The 17,267-nt window shown below is 37.7% G+C and overlaps 2 protein-coding genes across 2 annotated transcripts; one reads left to right on the forward strand and one right to left on the reverse strand.

Annotated features, from left to right (window-relative positions):
- Window positions 1–333: 333 nt before the first annotated feature.
- On the reverse strand, window positions 334–10,708 carry LOC111328578 (ATPase family AAA domain-containing protein 3A). Its single transcript, XM_022933044.2, has 18 exons — window positions 10,361–10,708; window positions 9,159–9,235; window positions 8,960–9,061; window positions 8,142–8,201; window positions 7,577–7,646; window positions 7,097–7,169; window positions 6,099–6,191; window positions 5,321–5,390; window positions 4,948–5,015; window positions 4,395–4,482; window positions 4,237–4,293; window positions 3,978–4,103; window positions 3,236–3,360; window positions 3,098–3,149; window positions 2,636–2,706; window positions 2,276–2,449; window positions 1,577–1,685; window positions 334–1,197 (listed from the first exon to the last, which is right to left on the reverse strand). Exons 1-18 carry the CDS (start codon window positions 10,581–10,583, stop codon window positions 1,015–1,017), a joined length of 1,821 nt encoding a protein of 606 aa, XP_022788779.1. The 5' UTR covers window positions 10,584–10,708; the 3' UTR covers window positions 334–1,014.
- A 24-nt stretch (window positions 10,709–10,732) lies between these two features.
- LOC111328579 (vesicle-associated membrane protein 3) lies at window positions 10,733–15,237 on the forward strand. The gene is made up of 6 exons (XM_022933045.2): window positions 10,733–10,854; window positions 11,058–11,100; window positions 11,283–11,361; window positions 12,576–12,655; window positions 13,412–13,463; window positions 13,988–15,237. Coding segments are annotated over exons 1-6 (321 nt in total). The 5' UTR covers window positions 10,733–10,852; the 3' UTR covers window positions 14,053–15,237.
- The last annotated feature ends 2,030 nt before the right edge of the window (window positions 15,238–17,267 follow it).

Raw genomic sequence — 17,267 nt, forward strand, 5'->3', positions numbered from 1 at the left:
ACGTTTGACCTCTGACGGCTCAGCCTTGTTTCAGATGGCTCCATCCTATTACTATATAACGCTCTAGTCTGACTTTGGACTGTTTCGTTTGCTTATTTCTGTGGTTCTTTTAATTTTGGAAGATTCGATTTCAATTGGGATAGTTTAGACAGATTTCAGTTGTTTCTGTACATTTCCCCTCAAACATTACCCAAATGCAATCTTTCATCCCTTGGAATTCCACGCATTAATTAAAAAATCACTTTGTACTGGTGCTAGATTGGCCCCTATCAGGCCGCAATCGAATATTTGCAACGTGCTCGGGCCCTTTGAAAAAACAAATACCATTCCAGATTCAATGATCATTCATGTCGAATACTGTGAGAGATTTTCGACAACTTTTATTCAATTACTTCATCATAATTATTGAAATTAAGTTTAATTGTCAAAGGGCGACAAAAGTCTGAGGGAGCCTAAATTTGTGAGCTGTTGGACAATGTTGAGCCGTCGCTCTCGCCCAGGAGGGATAAAACTGAAATGTGTGATGACTTTATTTGGTGAAGTTTTGCTTGATATTACAGCCCTCATTATCGGCGCTGCGGCTAGAGCGTTTCTTGGCCCGCGAAGGCCTTGAAAAAGCGAGCTGGCGAGAGGCACGAGAGATCTGGCACTACTAACGCGTGCCTGTTCGCAGGCTAACTGGCTACCACCAATCAAAACGCATGTTCGGAAAAAGTAGTATGTCAAGGTGGTTAAATGTCGAGATCTTAAAAATCAACAATGAAAAGCGAATTTTTGTGGTGTCATTTTCGTCACTGTTTGAACACAAACAGCATTCTCTGTCATCGTCTTTTCGGAAGATCCTGATAAATTCTTGAAAGACATCATAAGACGCATTACTGCAATTTCTCCCCGGCGCTAGAGCATGTGGGATGTCGTGGACCATTAAATATTCAGAAATTTGGGCATTTATCACCTCTTCTTCCGCTCTGTTAAAAACATGCCCCCAAAACATTTCACGAAGATAAGTTAAATTTAAGTTCTTTTTGGAGAGGACGATTTATTTTTCTCTGTTGTCGTCGTTGACGCACTTGTTTCATTTACTGGCTCCGTTTGATGCCATACTACTTTCTGCTTGTGTTGTCGCACTGCTTCTTCTACTCTTTCATCCATCATATCCTCTGTGAGGACGCCATCAGGCGAGCCATAAGCGCTGGCCTGAAAGAACAGAAGAAACCTTCATTAGTCTTGAACGTAAACAGAATCAAAACATCAAATTCCTTGCTTCAATTCTCCACGTTCTTCATTTGAGTGTTAAAAGCTATACTAATTACGACATGTAAGGTGCAGCCAATAAGAATTGAGGCAAATCGTGATAATATAAGCCAATGAGAACCTAGAGTAAACACAAGTGCCGGCTCTAAATTGTGTTTGTAATTACGACTTATTTTAGTTTTACTTCTGATTGATTGAACTGAAAGGTGATTCGAGTTGTTTTCACCAATCACTAAGCCATGTAGGAAAAACCAAAGAAATTCTGAATCAGTTTTGACACTTGAATGAAAACCATTTCACTAGCAATTTACATAAAGCTTACCTGCCAAGCAATCGCTATTTTAGATATTTCTCTTCCAGAAAGGCCTTCGGTTACTTCGGCAATTTGCTGGCATTTCTTGCTAAAGTCGAAGTTCGCAATTTTCATACGACTAAAAAGTAGAGAAATCAAATCAAGGTTTAGACGAAAATAAACTGGAAAACAAAAGAGCCAACCAGTCAGACAACAGAGAAAGAAAGCATTATGCAGACAAAAAAGGTGAAGACAAACGCCACTACGTGTGAAAAAAATTGAGCATTTTTTTCGGAGTATCGCAAAAGCAAACCAAAGTAGTCAAGACTGCAAAACAGAAGAGAGATACCACAATTATTACCAATCCCGTAACTAGTTAACTATAGATTTTCTCTTAGTTTTAATATATATACTACTGTAAATAGCTCCTAGTCTTTTTTCTTTTTTAGTGTCCCCAAATTAATACGGGATTTTTCCCTAGCTAGACGGCTCTTGACACTTTTAATAAAGTCCTACTACTACTACTACTACTGCCGATAAAATTCAAAGTACAAACAAACAACCTAAAGCGCGCGAAAACGCGAGTGATTTCGTCGCGGTTGGTTTCATATTACATACGATTGGTCGAAAGAATGGCGCAAGTTCTCTAGACCAATCAAAGGACTTGGTGAGGCAAAATTTATAAAACCCAGAACTACTACAGAATTGCTGCAGTTTTAAGCATTTTACCTTGTTCTTGATCCAGTTGTGGCGGGTTTTAAAACGTGTTCCTCGAAATACTGCCGGACTAAACGTACTCGTTCTTCAAGATTTGGCAGACCAAACTCGATCATCTCGTCTAAGCGGTCATTGATGGCCCAGTCAAACTGATCAGGCTGATTACTCGCGAGAACTAACATGAACCTGTACCAAAAAAAAAACAATAACCAAACAGATAAACAATCGAAAACAACACCCTTCAGTTGTGACTACAGACCATAATAACAGAAACCTTTCCCTTACTCCAACACAAATTTCACAGCAGCAATTTTTTGAAACATCTCCAAATAATGTGACTTGGCTAAATCTATGCAATTTGAAAGAGCTTACTTCCGTGAAGATTCGCCAGTTCTGTAAAGAAATGCGTTCAATGTGCTTCTCAAGTCTTCGCTCATCTTTTCCTACAAAGTCAAAAAAACATTTACTAAGTCAACATTTTACCATGCGTGTAAAAAATGCGTGACAAAATTACAATTAGTTTTGCTATGACGTAGGTTACGAGCAGTTCCTCCTTTGCAGCAAAGTCCGCCCCGCACAGAAGTCTGGGACTCTTTACGTACCGTACTCCCAGCGTTCCGCGCGGCACGCCAACATAAATTGTTTTTTACTGATTTTTTTCTTTTTTGATTCGCGCGACGAACTTCGCCGAAAAGGAGGTACTGCTTGTTGTCTGGATCTAAAAGGTCTTAGCTGAGTTAGTGGCGAGAATTTTTCTCAACTAGAGCAAAGTGATACAAAATACACTTGATGCAATGCTGAATTAAACGAAGAGTTTTCCAAAACCATTCTTACCTGATTACGTTTGCGTAAGAAGGCATCTGCCTCGTCCACGAAGAGAAGAAGTCTGGAAAAAGAAACGTTCAACGAGAAAAAATGAACTCATGAGTAGTTGCCATGATAACAGCATCAAATATCATGTGTTACTCTTACCCTCTCCTAGAGGTCTGGGCCCAGTCAAACACTTTATGCATGGCTGTCACTCCTTCTTTTCCCATGGGAACAATATCGCCACCGGTCATAATCCCATAATCCATCCCTGAGTGCTTGGCCAGGCTCTAGAAGATATGCGCTGGTAAGTATGTGTCTACTAGCGGTCTATCTCAAATGCTGCATTCTGAGTGGCTACCAACTCGCAATCTACTCCGCGTTAGGCAGTGACGAAACTGAGATGCCCGACAATGTGCTGCATCTGCGTTATTTTTCAGTGGACACACGAGCTCGTCTTGTTGTTAACTTTTGAAAACTAGTCCATTTATCCTAAAACAATTGGCTTACTCGCTTTTGATTTCTAGGCGCAATGAATAAATAACTCAGGCTTTGCTTTCGTCGAATTCCACTTGATAGAATTCTTGAGCTCAAGAATTGTTAGCTATTATGTTAAATAGTTGAGCTGCTTTATTAGCCAAAACGCCCATCTTGCGGAAGTTTACCCCAGTATTGGCTACCTGAAGAGACTTTTTCAACTAGAGGCTGATTACTGCAACCGCTTAATCAAACTTTGTAAAATTGACGTTTCAGGCAATGGCCCTTCGTCAGATGAAGTGACGTTTTCTTGATCCATTGTCATAGTTTACAGAAGAAGAACTGAATTCAGGAGATAGTGTAATATTATCAAAATTTGATTTTAAAAACCAGAATTTTTTCATCGTGATCTGAAAGCTGGTCTTCTCACCTTTGCAAACATAGTTTTCCCAGTCCCTGGCGGACCATAAAACAGAAGATTTCTGTAGAGTCCTTTGTTTTTCTTGGTATTCGCTGTTGCTTTGCTTACTTCTTGAAGTCTTTTTTCAAGACTGGGCTGTAACGAGAGAATATTTGACAAACACATTACGGGAAAGATCGCTACTGCCAAAGACAGGGGCACTTCGAATATTGCAAGCCTTCAAATTATTAACAAGTTGAGCAATTAACCAAATAAGACGAGTACTTACCCTCAAAATAATACCTTGCAATGAATCTTCATAATTTACAAACATTTTCCTAACAGTCTGGAGAACAAAAAAATTGGAATAGAAGAGTTAGCACATCCCGGCAAAATAAAAACCATGAGAGAATGAAAACAAACTGTAGAAAGCTTTGATTTTGATACCTGTGCTGGGTGTCGCAAAGCACCAAAAACACTCAATCGTGATGTGTCGCGTACAAGACTTGGTTTTCCCAAGCGAGCTTCAATAAATCTATAAATAAAAAATAAAATAATAAAGGAGTTTGGTGGTAGACATGATGAAAAACTTTACACGCTAACACTGATCAGTATGTGTTTTCGCCTTTGTCATTCGCTCCGACGAAGTGCTAACGCTCGAAACGTCAGCTTTGAAACTTATTACGGTTGCCAATTTACATTATTAACTCAGTTGATAAAACCAAATTATCTTGTTATACTCTTTTACCGACGCAGCACCACAGTTTCTTTAGAAACTTACCGACTTTTTATCTCCGTATTGTTCTCTTTACATATCCTCACGTGCAGACAAGGAGAATTTGTAAAACTATCAAGAGCTTCTTTGATTGGTGATCATTTCCTTTATTCTCCTGACCTTAATGTGTGATTCAGGGGTGATATTGTAAGGAGAAATTAGATGCTGATCACTCTTAGGGGTGACAAACGGTTAGTGAGGAAAATGTACAGGTGAATATCTCACCTGGCCGTGACTCCTGTACCATATTTAGCTGTGTAAACACCAAGAGCTAGAAGGGTTAGGCCTGCAGCCTGTAAAGAGAGGCACATAACTGTGATTCAGACGTCCAAAATTAATGCACACTGGGAAACTTCTACTAATTAAAAAAATCCAGAGTGACATGTGGGTGGAGGATGTTATTGGTTCTTCTACTTGCTACAAACGCCTTCCTCTGGGTTCTTTGGTTCTTCCGCTTGGCCAAAATTCGATCTTTCTTATTCCAATTTGACCATGAAACGGTGGACAAGGAGAGTCACTTTACAGGTGTTCACCGCCGAATCCAATTTATAACTTAATGACAAATGTATACGTGTTGCCACTACTGAAAAATTCTTACTGTGGCAGATATTTTATCCCAGTCTGAGATGAATGCATCAAATCCTGCTCCAAGGATACTACCTGCCGTTCTGCAAAACAAAGTGAACGGCAAACGTCAGCTCGCCCTTCCACGCTTCACGTAAAATAGCGTGAACCTTGCTGCGTTGGTGGATTTGAAGGTGCCCCTGCATGACTTACAAGGAAAAGTTTTAGTGTCCTTTTTCTGGCAATTAACTTCTACTCTGCGAGAGAAAAAGTGAAGAAGACCTTACGTACACGGCAAACGCAAAATAGGCTACTTTCACCTAGAAACGACGAAGCGCAACCGGAAAACGAAAAAAAATGGCGGGAAAAACAAGGTCACATAGTCAATCTTGCCGTTCACGTTTCAAGCAAACGCAAACGCAAACGCAGTGCAAAATCTCTCTGTTATCTGTTACACTAGAAAAGCATTAATGATGAATTATTTTATTTATTTATTTATTATGGAATTTTAGAATTGTAATTTTGAACTTCTATTTTATTTTTGATTTGATATTTATTGTAAGGCGCAGTTGAGTATTTTTTATAGAAACTGCGCGGTATAAATTTAAATTAAATAATAATAGTAAAAAAGCTAAGGGGAAACTAAGCTGTATACTCTGAGTCCCTGATGAGGATTTGTGGGGCATAGTATTCCGAGATTTGTTGTGTGCCACTCGTGTAACATAACATCCTTCTTTGTTTAATAAATGGGCTCAAAACTTTACTTTCTCTCTTATTCAGTATCCTTGGTTAGTAGCGTAATCAGCGCTTACTTGATTGATTGCAGAACAGTTTCTCTTTGCTCTGCAGCCTTGAGTCTGATCTGTTCCATTCTGATGTCCTTGTTCTCGCGTTCTATTTTAGCTCTGAAAATAATTGGTATGCCGATCATTCAATCAATCATTAATTAATTAGCAAATGCATTACTCAATCTGTCGATAACTCAGTTAATCATGTGCACATTTTTGGCAAAGAGAGCACAAAAAGTTAACCATTTTACTTCCAAGATCTCAGTTGTAATTCTCTTTACTGTCTATCATACAATTCTTATGATGTGGGAATGTAGAATTTGGTATTGGACCAACTAATATTCCCCCAACTGATATTTTTCTTTATTCTCGTCACTTGTCTGATTGATATGGTATTGATATTGTTCACAGAAATTCTGTCTTGGTCACTCTTGGTAGTTGAAGGGTTTAGCAAAATCATGAATTATTATGATTGAAAAAAATTTGGGTGGCTTCCAATCTCAACATTGATTGATCTGTTAGGTGATTACTAGTGACAGTCCACGCGCTACACCATTTCATTCCAAAGATCTCATTAATTCCTCACCGTCTTCCGTAAAAATATTATCCATTTATGTTACCACTAGTTTGAGGAATTTGACATTGGATCAACAATGCATCCCCTAAAAGATATTTTTCGTTACTCTCATCACTTGTCTGCTTGATATTGTATTGATATTTTAAGGAGAAATTCCGTCTTGGTCACCCACGTAAGTCAAAGGGTTTAGAGAACTGCTGTCCACCAAAGAGACAGAATCAGTCATTGTCAGAGTCAGGTAAAGACATGATGGGAAGGGAGAAAGGTTCAAAGGTATCATCAAAGGCATAAAGCTTGTGGAATTGGAGAAACATTTTATTTCAAAACTTTTTTCTTCTTTCTGATAATAGAGAATTTTCCACACCCCCAATTCAATCCTGGTCTCCCAAGCTCACTGCCACCAAGGTGGTAGTTTAGAATGATCATCTACCGGTTTATCACTTACTTTCCACGGAGCTCTGCTTCCAGTTTTTTCATCTCATTCTCATGTTTTATCTGGGCTTCATATTCAATTGTGCCTGTAAAGGGATTATAACAAGACAATTAAATTCAATATAAATTGTAGGAATATAATATCTTTTAACCAAATATCTTGGTAGAGTTGGCCACCATCATAAACCATTCTGGTATAATCAGTAGTTTGGTCTGACAAAAAAATCTTGGGTTGTATGATAAATGCATTGCTGAACATCACCAACAAACTCAAAACAAACTTATAGTAACCACAGAATAAAGAGGGTAAATTTGTAAAGAAACTGTGGTTCTCTGTAAGTGGGGCAAATAATAACCATTGTTTGATTACAGCTTGAATTCTGACAAATGCTGATATTAATCAGTTTACCAAGATATCATATAAAAGAAAGGACTAATCTTAGGGTAAAAACTGATGAATTATGTTTATTCTACACAAACAGACTCAAAGTACCTCTTTTCATGGCTTCTTGTTTCTTCACTGATTCTTCCTGTTTAGCTAAATTTTCTTCATTCATCCGACGCTAAAAGAATACTTTTGTATTGTTAAAATCCATTAAAATATGGTACTTCTTATGAAAGTGTATTTCTTGCTTCCCTCATATCTATTACTTAACCATTGGACTCCTGAGAGTAGCAAACATAAAGTTTCTCCTTTCAGCATTACTGGTACTGCTGAATCATTCATTAAAATCACAAGAATAAAGGGAAAGATTATCAATTTAAGGAGTTTTGATCATCAAACAAATTCTCCTTGTCAGCACCAAAGGAAATGTATAGAGAAAAGTATGGAGAATATTGGGACTGGTGGTAGGGTGAAAAGAGTTAATGTAATGTAATGTTACAGAAGTTATCAAAGTAGGAAACAAAATTAATGACCAACATTATGTACACCCTCCTATTGATTAAGTTGGTTAACTTGTCCTTTAACTGAATATAAACCCAGAAACTTTATAATAGGGCCAGCAGTTAAGTTCCCCTCTTCATCCATCCTCAATGATGGTCTAAAAGTAAGTTACCTGTTGTGAAAGTTGATCATCATAACGTTTCCTTGCTAACTGGTCTTGGTATTGAGCACGCTGATGAACAATGAAATAAAAGATCATTAGTTTCTCTCAAAGCAGTTATGTTAATGGATAGAACGCTGGACTGTTGTGCGAGAGGTCGGGGGTTCAAGCCCCGGCCGGACCAACACTCACGGTCTTAAAATAATTGAGAAGAATATGCTACCTTTCTATAACATCAAGTAATGGTTAGATATTCTAGTCTTCTCGGATAGGGACGAATAAATGGAGGTCCCGTCTCCTACAGGGTCAGAGGTAGGAGACGTTAATTTCCTACGCACGAGATTACTGTGTGATGGATGTCCTACCCTGGGGTGAGATGGGTGGGAATTATTGGTTGGACTACTCGCATGGTTCGCATATGTTTCATTCTAGTCCTACTCTACTGCGGTAATGCAGTAAAAATGGTTAGAAAAAAATCTATTTAAATCAGAGTAGAGACAGTGGATAACAGGAGATTAAAATCAATTATCACGTTGAAGATATAGAGAGGCTTTGAAATACTGCAGGGTTTAACCCTTTGACCCCATAATAGTGACTAGCATCTAATTTCTCCTTACAATATCACCCCTAAATCACACATTAAGGTCAGGAGAATGGAGGAAATGATCACCAACTGAAGACAACAGTATGGAGAAAATGCATACTGATGTTAGGGTGTAAAAGGTTTAAGATTTCAGGAGTTTTGATAAAATTAGTTAGGAGGTTAAGATATTGGAGAGGGGGGTTCGACAGAGACACAGGGCAGGCCAGGTTACAATGTTGTTAGTAACCTGTTGATGTTGCTGAGTTTCTGCTGCAAGAGTTTTTCTCTTTTCCTCCTGTTCCACTCTCACTTTGTCCATCTGCATCTGTTCAATGTTTGCTTCATATTCCTGTAATCAAAGAGAAATACAAAAGAAAAATATATGAATAACACACCTCATCGAGTTACTGTGGTTTTTATCTTAACTCTCAAGAAAATCTATTCACCTTAATTTTACGCTGTTGTTCCAATTGCTTTGTAGCTTCCTGTACTCTGGCCATCTCCAGGGCCTCTTTTGAGTGATCTAAAATTTTTGAGAAAAAAATTGGTTTATTTTCATCTATCAATAACTCACCCCCTCTGCATAAGGTCTCCTTTTAGATAATATTTGCTTTTCAGGAAGGTATTCCTTCTTCATTTTTATTTGTTAAGAGCCCTATTATAACACAGTTCAAGCTTGCAAAACAGAGGTCTTGTTGATGTGGGCAAGTTGAAGTCACAAGCCCCTGATTCGTTTCTCCAGATTGACATGTTTGAGTTGGATATACTGTGGATAGTTGGGAGTCCCCATATGAGGGATAGGGCCCTAGGAATGAGTTTGGGGGAAAGAATGGATTATTTCCCCACCCTCCCCTCCCCTTTCATTCACCCTCTTAGCAGAAAGTTTCTTTCCCCAACCTTACCATAATCCACTATAGAAATATAAGATCTTAGAAAATATTTTACACCAAGAGGTCCTCTCTAATTCAAGTGCAGACTCGGAGTCCTTACATTGAACGAACAGAAACTTTTCTTCTGCCACTCGCATTTTATTCATTGACTCTAATGATATATTGTCGAGTAGATGGGGTCACACCATTAGCTAATGTCAAACTAGACTTTCAACATTTTCCACCTAATCATAAGGTCATTTAAGTAGATGTTGACAAAAACAAAATGTTATGAATTCAAGTTGTGATTTCACCACAGTTTTTCAACCCCTTGCCCTGAAATCTGTTCTTACACCCCAGTTAAGGAGGTAACTTGTAATCATTGTGTTGACAGCCTTACAAAGAGAGAAGCTTTTTGTGACATCAGTCAGCTGGAATGCCACTTATACCATTAATGGTAGCTGTTGCATTGCATGAATCATTTATAAATTTTGAGGGCGGAGGGGTTAGAGGCATGGTGGGGGTGGGGTAAGGGATAATGTCTGCTGAATTAAAGACATTTGAAACCTGTAACATAAACCCCCTTGTAACTGGAGCAATCTAAGTTATCGAGCCTTCACTAACTATCGTGTTAGGATTCAAGAGTAACGCAATATCACTCGAGAATCACATCGACCTCGCAATTAACCATCAGCTGTTTTTTTTCCCAGGAAGAGGAGTCACTGTGTACTACAAAGATCGCTAGAAAAATACCTCCAGTCTCAGAGCCAGACACTTACGTGATTTCTCGAGTTCCCTTGCTGCTTTGGCAGCTCTCTCAAGACCCGACGGATCGAAGCTTCTCCAAACAGGGGAACCTTTGGTGCCTTCATTCTCCGAGTTGTCATCTTTCGATGCTCCATCTCCTCCACTTTTATCGTCTCCTCCCGGAGGAGGACCCGGGATCAACGGAGGCCCCTCGCCAGGTGGGGGAGTTTTGTTAACTCCAAATAACCAGGACATCTAGAAGGTATGCGATCTCCTCGACTTGGGAAATTTTTTATAAACTTTCAAGCTATGTCTGTGTCTGATGTAAGTTTCCACACGTGCACAACTTCGGACCGGTGACCTCGTTTTCGCACAACAGGAAGCTCCGCTGTAAACTAAATTGCGGCTCACAGTGCGAATGACGTCACTGCCGAGTTTATCTATAAGTGAAAGGGAACTTAGATCAACTCTAATATACATCTGCTGCATCGATTTTGACACGGTTGCATACTTCAAATTGGAAAATGTAAGTATAATCTGTTTTTTACTGAAAAACGTACACTTCACGACAAAATTCGTGAAAAGTCTTACACGTTTTCGTGAGAAATCGGTTGCGAAAATTTGGCGGGCAGTTTCGTGGGTATCAAATCAATCGCACTACTCGACCGGAGCTGTTTACCAAGTACTATTCCTCTCAAAGCCAGAACTTTATGGTTCTTTTAATTTCAGGTCGAACAAAAGGTTACAGCAGACGCAAGCCCAAGTGGATGAGGTAATTTCAACATTTTGAACGTGTTGATACTGATTTGTTACGGTGGAACAGCCCAATTTAAGAATTTTCTGAGATCACAGTTCAAGTCCGTCCATCAAACTATTCCACTATCGTGTGTAGCATTTTCTTTCCTTCGAAGCTCGATTATATTGTCTGATGTATTTATCTTTGACTTCTATCAGGTCGTCGACATAATGAAAGTGAATGTCGACAAAGTATTGGAGAGAGACGCAAAATTATCAGAACTTGATTCTCGAGCAGGTAGGGCACGTTACCGTAGATGAAAAACTATCTGTCATTATTTGTGCTCGTCTAAACTTGTTTCCTGAGTAAGTTTTTCGCAATTCTTGTTTCTCTGTTAAACTTAATCACGAAAAATTTAAACATTGTGTTGCAAAATCTATATTGGATAAGTGCAAATCAACTATTTCATGTTTTCATGACTCCGTTTACTGAGCGATCGATATTAAATGACATAATTTTGGATTGAAATCAGCCGTTATTATCATAATGACGTAAGTCAACGTTTTCGTGCCTCTCAAAGTAGTAACAGTTGTAATTTTAGTAATTTTGTGACTACTAATGATTGTTATTTGATTGTCGAAGTTTAACTACGGTGGACGCAGTTTCTAATTATTCCGTAAACAAACAACCCTGCATTCTACTAATTACAAACCCAGTTGGTCAAGGCATTAAAAAAAGTTTCATGTTCTTTCCTTAACAAACGAGTCATAACATACGCAAACTAAACGCGCCCTTTTTATCTTGTTAAGTACCTAAAAGTTTCTAATTTTTACAAAAATTCGTACTCAATATGATAATAGAACTTTCTACTTTTAGCCAGTTTAAGGTAGCTAGGAATTGATGATCTTACAACACTAGAAATACTTCTCCAGTCAACAGGAAATAAAATAAATCTTTTCCATTCTTGTGATTTGTAGTAGTTGATAGATCCTTAGACTTTTCTAACAAGTTTCAGATTATTCATGATTGCAATTTTTTCCATTAAGTGTTTTTGCAAATTTTGGCAAACTTATAGGGTACCCTATGGGTTCCGAAGGATGTTTCTGTTGAAAAACTCAAAGCTTGTTGGAATGGTTGTTGAGATCAGTTTTGTGAGAAACAAGAGGCTGTGAAGAGTATTGATATTATCCATTTCTGACAGTATCCTTCAAAATTTGAATTTTTGTATCAAAACTGTTGAAAATGTACCTACTCCTAGCACCTCAGTCGCCATTTCTGAAGAATCGACAGAGCTACTCAGTAGACTGAGCACCTGCTTAAATATTTAAAGAATTTGAAGTGGAACATTTTGTTGAAATGGGTATTCCTTTTGTGCAAATATTTCTCAAAGTGGCTGACAGGCAATTATGTATGTTTTATTTGATACAAGTTATCATTTGGATTAGACTTGTAAGTATGTTTATTATTTAAAAAAATATCTGTGAAACTTTCTTCCTTGTTGTATTTATCAGATCAATTACAAGCTGGAGCATCACAATTTGAACATAGTGCAGCTAGGTTGAAGCGAAAAATGTGGTGGCAGAACTGCAAGGTACAATATTTAAGAGTGAAATTTTTTTCTCATGTTGAATTATTTTTAGCTTCCTTTTCACCCTTGTGTGGTTGATTTTTAGAAGCTCGGACTGATTGATAAACTGCTCATCCTGCATTTTGAGTCTGTGCACTTGTTCTAAATTATTTCTACGACCCTTAGGATTGCCTAGAATAGTTCATCAGTCTCTGTAATCACTGTTTTTATGGCGATTATCACATGAAACTTAACATACTTTTGATATTGAAGTTTCATTTTTTTTTTTTTCACTGAAGTTCAGAAACCACCTCAATAGAGATGAACATGATCCTTGCAATCATACAGAAACTAGTTTTAAAGTGCAACTACTGTTACTGAATTCACTTGAATTTACAGATCTGTCTATTATACTTTAAACTCAGATAAAAAATATTTGACCTGTTCGCTTGCTTCAGTTTTGGCAATGGAATCTAGCTGGAATCACAATTTGCTTCCTGTACTTTGATTGGTTAATTTTATCTAAATGACTGAAGTAAGTGTAGAGGCACTCCAAGACACTTCCACTCTGTAGTGAAGTATATCAAGATTTTTGTGGTAACAATTTTTTTTTACATGACAAGATAGTTACTTAAGAGTAGCTTTCATACAAGTACACTTTTTGCTGGATATATTCCAGCAATTGTGGATACCAAATGGAAACCTCAGGCTTAACAAAGTGAACGAATGTACTTCTGATTTCTTTTGCAAAGTGTTTTGCTTTTTATTTCATTGTGTCAGATGTGGATTATCCTTATTGTGGTGATTGTTGTCATCATTGCAGCAATAGTCAGTAAGTTTATCAAGATTTATTCCTTGTTTCTTCAGTACAGTGTTCACATGTTTATTATTCAATTGTCATCTGTACGTTTTTTAGTTGGGGTCTGGTACACTGGCTGCCTTAAAGCCAAAAAAATAAACAAAATAAGCAATAGGATGTTTTAGAAAATATATTTTCAGTGACTGTCAGGTGTTAGAGTTTGGGAGCTATATTTTGGGTATGCTGAAAACAAGAGTTTCCTTCTATCATGATGTTGTAAATTCCTCAGTGTCTCTCTTCATTAAGTACATTGTACTATAAACAGGTACATGTGCTAATGAACTGCCCTGGAGACATGACAGAACAGCTTTGTTGTACAGTTTATAGCATTGTCTCTGTGTTTAGTGAGCTTTTTCCCTCTTTTTCCTTCATGTGAAAAAGTTACAAGTTGTTAAAAAGGGTAGTTTGTGTAAAGATCTCACTCATGTGTTGATCACATTGAAGCTTGAAGGTACAAGCGATTTTTTCATTTTCTGATTTCTTTTCTTTCTTTTCAGTCTGGGTGGTAGCAAACCAAAGTGCAAAACCCACTTCTGCTCCTGCTGTAACTTCAAAACCCTAACTCATATACACTATAAACTATTCATACTAATGACTAAGGTATCAGGGTTCGTTTCTTTTTTTGTACTTTAATTAAAACATTATCTAGTAGTTGCTGTACATATGTATTAATTAATGACCAATAGTTAAAATATTTCCTGTTTGAAAATGCTATATCTAGACTGTACTAAAAAATGAAATATAGGTAATTGAAGTTTGGAAAAATTCAAAGGTCAGCATTTAACGCCCAAGATTCAATCCAAAATTCTCCCGTCTTGGTGATATGCATTTCCTTGAAAATTATTGAAGGGAGTTTCAAATTATATCAAGACAACATCAAGCTGGTTAGGTTTTTTTAACTCCCCTCGCCTGTTTACGAAGCATTGTGATGAAACTGAGGAGAAACAACCTGTAATTATGATATCTTCTGAGAATTAACAATAAACCACTTCTTGATCAAAAATTTGTTAAGACATAAATAGATGAAGGAAGTCAACAGAGGGGAAGGTAGACAGATGTCGAGGGGAGGGGAGGGGAGGGAGGTGATGTACAAGAACACCTGCTTTGGAATTACATTTGTGCTCATGGTTATGAAATTTGGTTCTCCCACTTCTGTGGGGTCACAAAGATAATTGCATACAGGAACCTCTGGATTCTATAAAAGTCCTTGTGTTTAGTTTTGTTTGATCTTTGCTTTTGGTCTGGGTGGGGAGATAGATATTATTTTGCACAGTTTCAACAGATAACAAGCCTTTTTGTCTATTAAGTGAAGTTCAAAAAAAGTGGTGTTGATTAGTTTCCAAACCAAAATGGTAGCCTTATTTTTCAAAAGGTTTTCTTGTAAGTGTTGAGAATGATTCTCTTCTCATTAGTATGTTATTCCAATAGATAATTGTTTTGGAACTGTAAAGTCAAGAACAGTAATGATTATTGAAGCCTTTTCTTAAAGCTGACTTACTATTCAATACCTTATTTTTCTTTTATTTAACTTGTAATGTAGTTATCCTAACAAAGTAAGTAAGGAAATAGAAAATTAATTAAACCTGGAAAATATTTGGTCAAAAAGTATCATTCTACTTATTGTAAACCTTGAACCAGCCATTCTTAAAACACTGAAATGTAAGCAATTAACTACAATGTTTGTCATTTCAAATTTCTGCAGGCATTTTGCAGGAGTATAAAAAAAATAAAAACATGCCTTACTGTATGCTTCCTGTATGTTTCCTGTATGTAGTCTAGCAAGTCCCACTACACTTCATTCATGATTTTACACCCTGCGAGAGTTTAATTTTTTAGCTAATTATTGTACAACAAGGTGAATGGCATTGAGCTGCTTTTCCTTTCATCCCTCTGTCTGCAGCTAAAATAAAACACTGTTGTAAGATATTGTGATATTTTCTTGTAGTGATTTTTTTGTTTGTGTTTGTGTTTCTGTTGTTTTTTTTTTTAACTCCCAGAGGTGACAATAAGATTGAGAGAGGGTTTCCACACAGACTGTCATTTGTTCTACAGCGTAACCTATCAACTGTCTACAATTGTCTATTAATTTTCATTGATTACTTTTTGTAGATACTTCTCTTCTTTAAGCATACGTTCAAAATTTTGATTTAACCCTATTCTCCCTGAATGATAAGCAAGTAATTTCTCCAACCAGTAAACCCCCCTGAATCAAACATTAACCCTTTGATACTCAGGAGTCTTTAAAATGTAACTTCTTCCCACAATATCCATTCATTTTCCAGCAAACAGGTGATGAGAATGTTCAAACCTATCAGGTAGAAGTTGTCTTGATCTAACACTAAATTTTTGTCACTGATTTACAATGAAAGGTGTAACAGCTTGAAAAGAGAATTAACCAGATCATGGGAGTTAACAGTAAAGGGTTAAGGTCATGAAAATAAAAGGAGTGGCAGTAAGTTCAAGAAGTCCTTGACTGTTCAGTTGACAAATTCTCCTTGTAAGTATCACAGGAAATGTATAGAGGACAGTATGGAGAACTTTTATGGTGATGTTAGGGGGTCAACTGAGATTTTTGCATGATGTTGGCTCCTTGTAAGGTGCTCAGTGTCGCTGTAAAGAAAACTGCATTACTGCTTCTCAGTGCATAGAGTATCCTGTGCTAGGATGTGTTCAATGGAGAAAATGAGCTAGTGAGAGAAAAAAAATCTGTGTGGTTTTCAGAAGGAGTATCTTGGGAGACTCCCCCCTTCCATCTTCTCATTCCCCCGTTGGTTTTATGCTCATCTCTTAAAGTTGACTACCTGGAACAGACTTTGCCTCCTACTGGTGCATTTTACACTAAGAATAAAAGGAACAAAGGAAATGATTGACATTATGTTTTTCTTGACTTGACTTAACTTTATTTGAGGAGGGAAGCGCAATAACCTTTTAACAGTTTTCTAACCTGCAGCCCTCACACCCACCCACCCCACCCCAGGGGAGGACGTCCACCACACAGTAATCTCTTGCGTGGGAAATTAATGTCTCCTACCCCTAACCCTGCAGGAGACAGGGCCTACGGTTTATTTGTCCTTATCTGAGAAGACTAGAATGTCTATCCATTTCTTGATATTATAGAAAGGTAGCACATTCTCCTCAGTTATTTTAAGACCCTGAGTGTTGGTCCAGCTGGGGCTTGAACCCTCAACCTCCCACACAATAGTCCGGCACTCTACCAGTTGAGCTAACTTTGTCATCACGGAGTTCAATCTAATGAAAGAAAATAGTCAATATTTGTACATCACAAAAGTCCCAGAAAATACCAGTTCATTCCGGTACAGCTGGATCAGAGAATGTAAAATTATATGACTGTACTGCAAAGAAGTAATGTGAAGAAAGAAAAGTATTAAATATGGAATACTGTTTAGAATTAACATCAAATTATGAGAGTCTGATGAAATGTTAGGGGTTAAACTTTTGAAGAAACTGGATGGAATCTCTAGATCGTGGTGTTGGGGGGGGGCATTCTAAACAGGGGCGGATCAGGAATTTTTGATTGGGGGGGTCCTGAAACTTTGGCTCAGAAAGGACTGTTGGACTCTTTAGAGGCAAATTACTCCTCCCCCACACCCCCTCCCACCAGTCATGGTTGCACGTTATAATTACTTGGCCGCTTACCGTTTACTTGGACTCATTAATTAAAAAATCAGCCAGTTAAAAAGTGATATATGATCCCGTTGATGTAAGAATTTCAGTCTCAAAGTTGTAAGCGTCAGGTCTGATATGGGGGATCCGAAC

This window comes from Stylophora pistillata, chromosome 8 (assembly GCF_964205215.1).
Source record: "Stylophora pistillata chromosome 8, jaStyPist1.2, whole genome shotgun sequence".
Classification (NCBI taxonomy): domain Eukaryota; kingdom Metazoa; phylum Cnidaria; class Anthozoa; order Scleractinia; family Pocilloporidae; genus Stylophora; species Stylophora pistillata.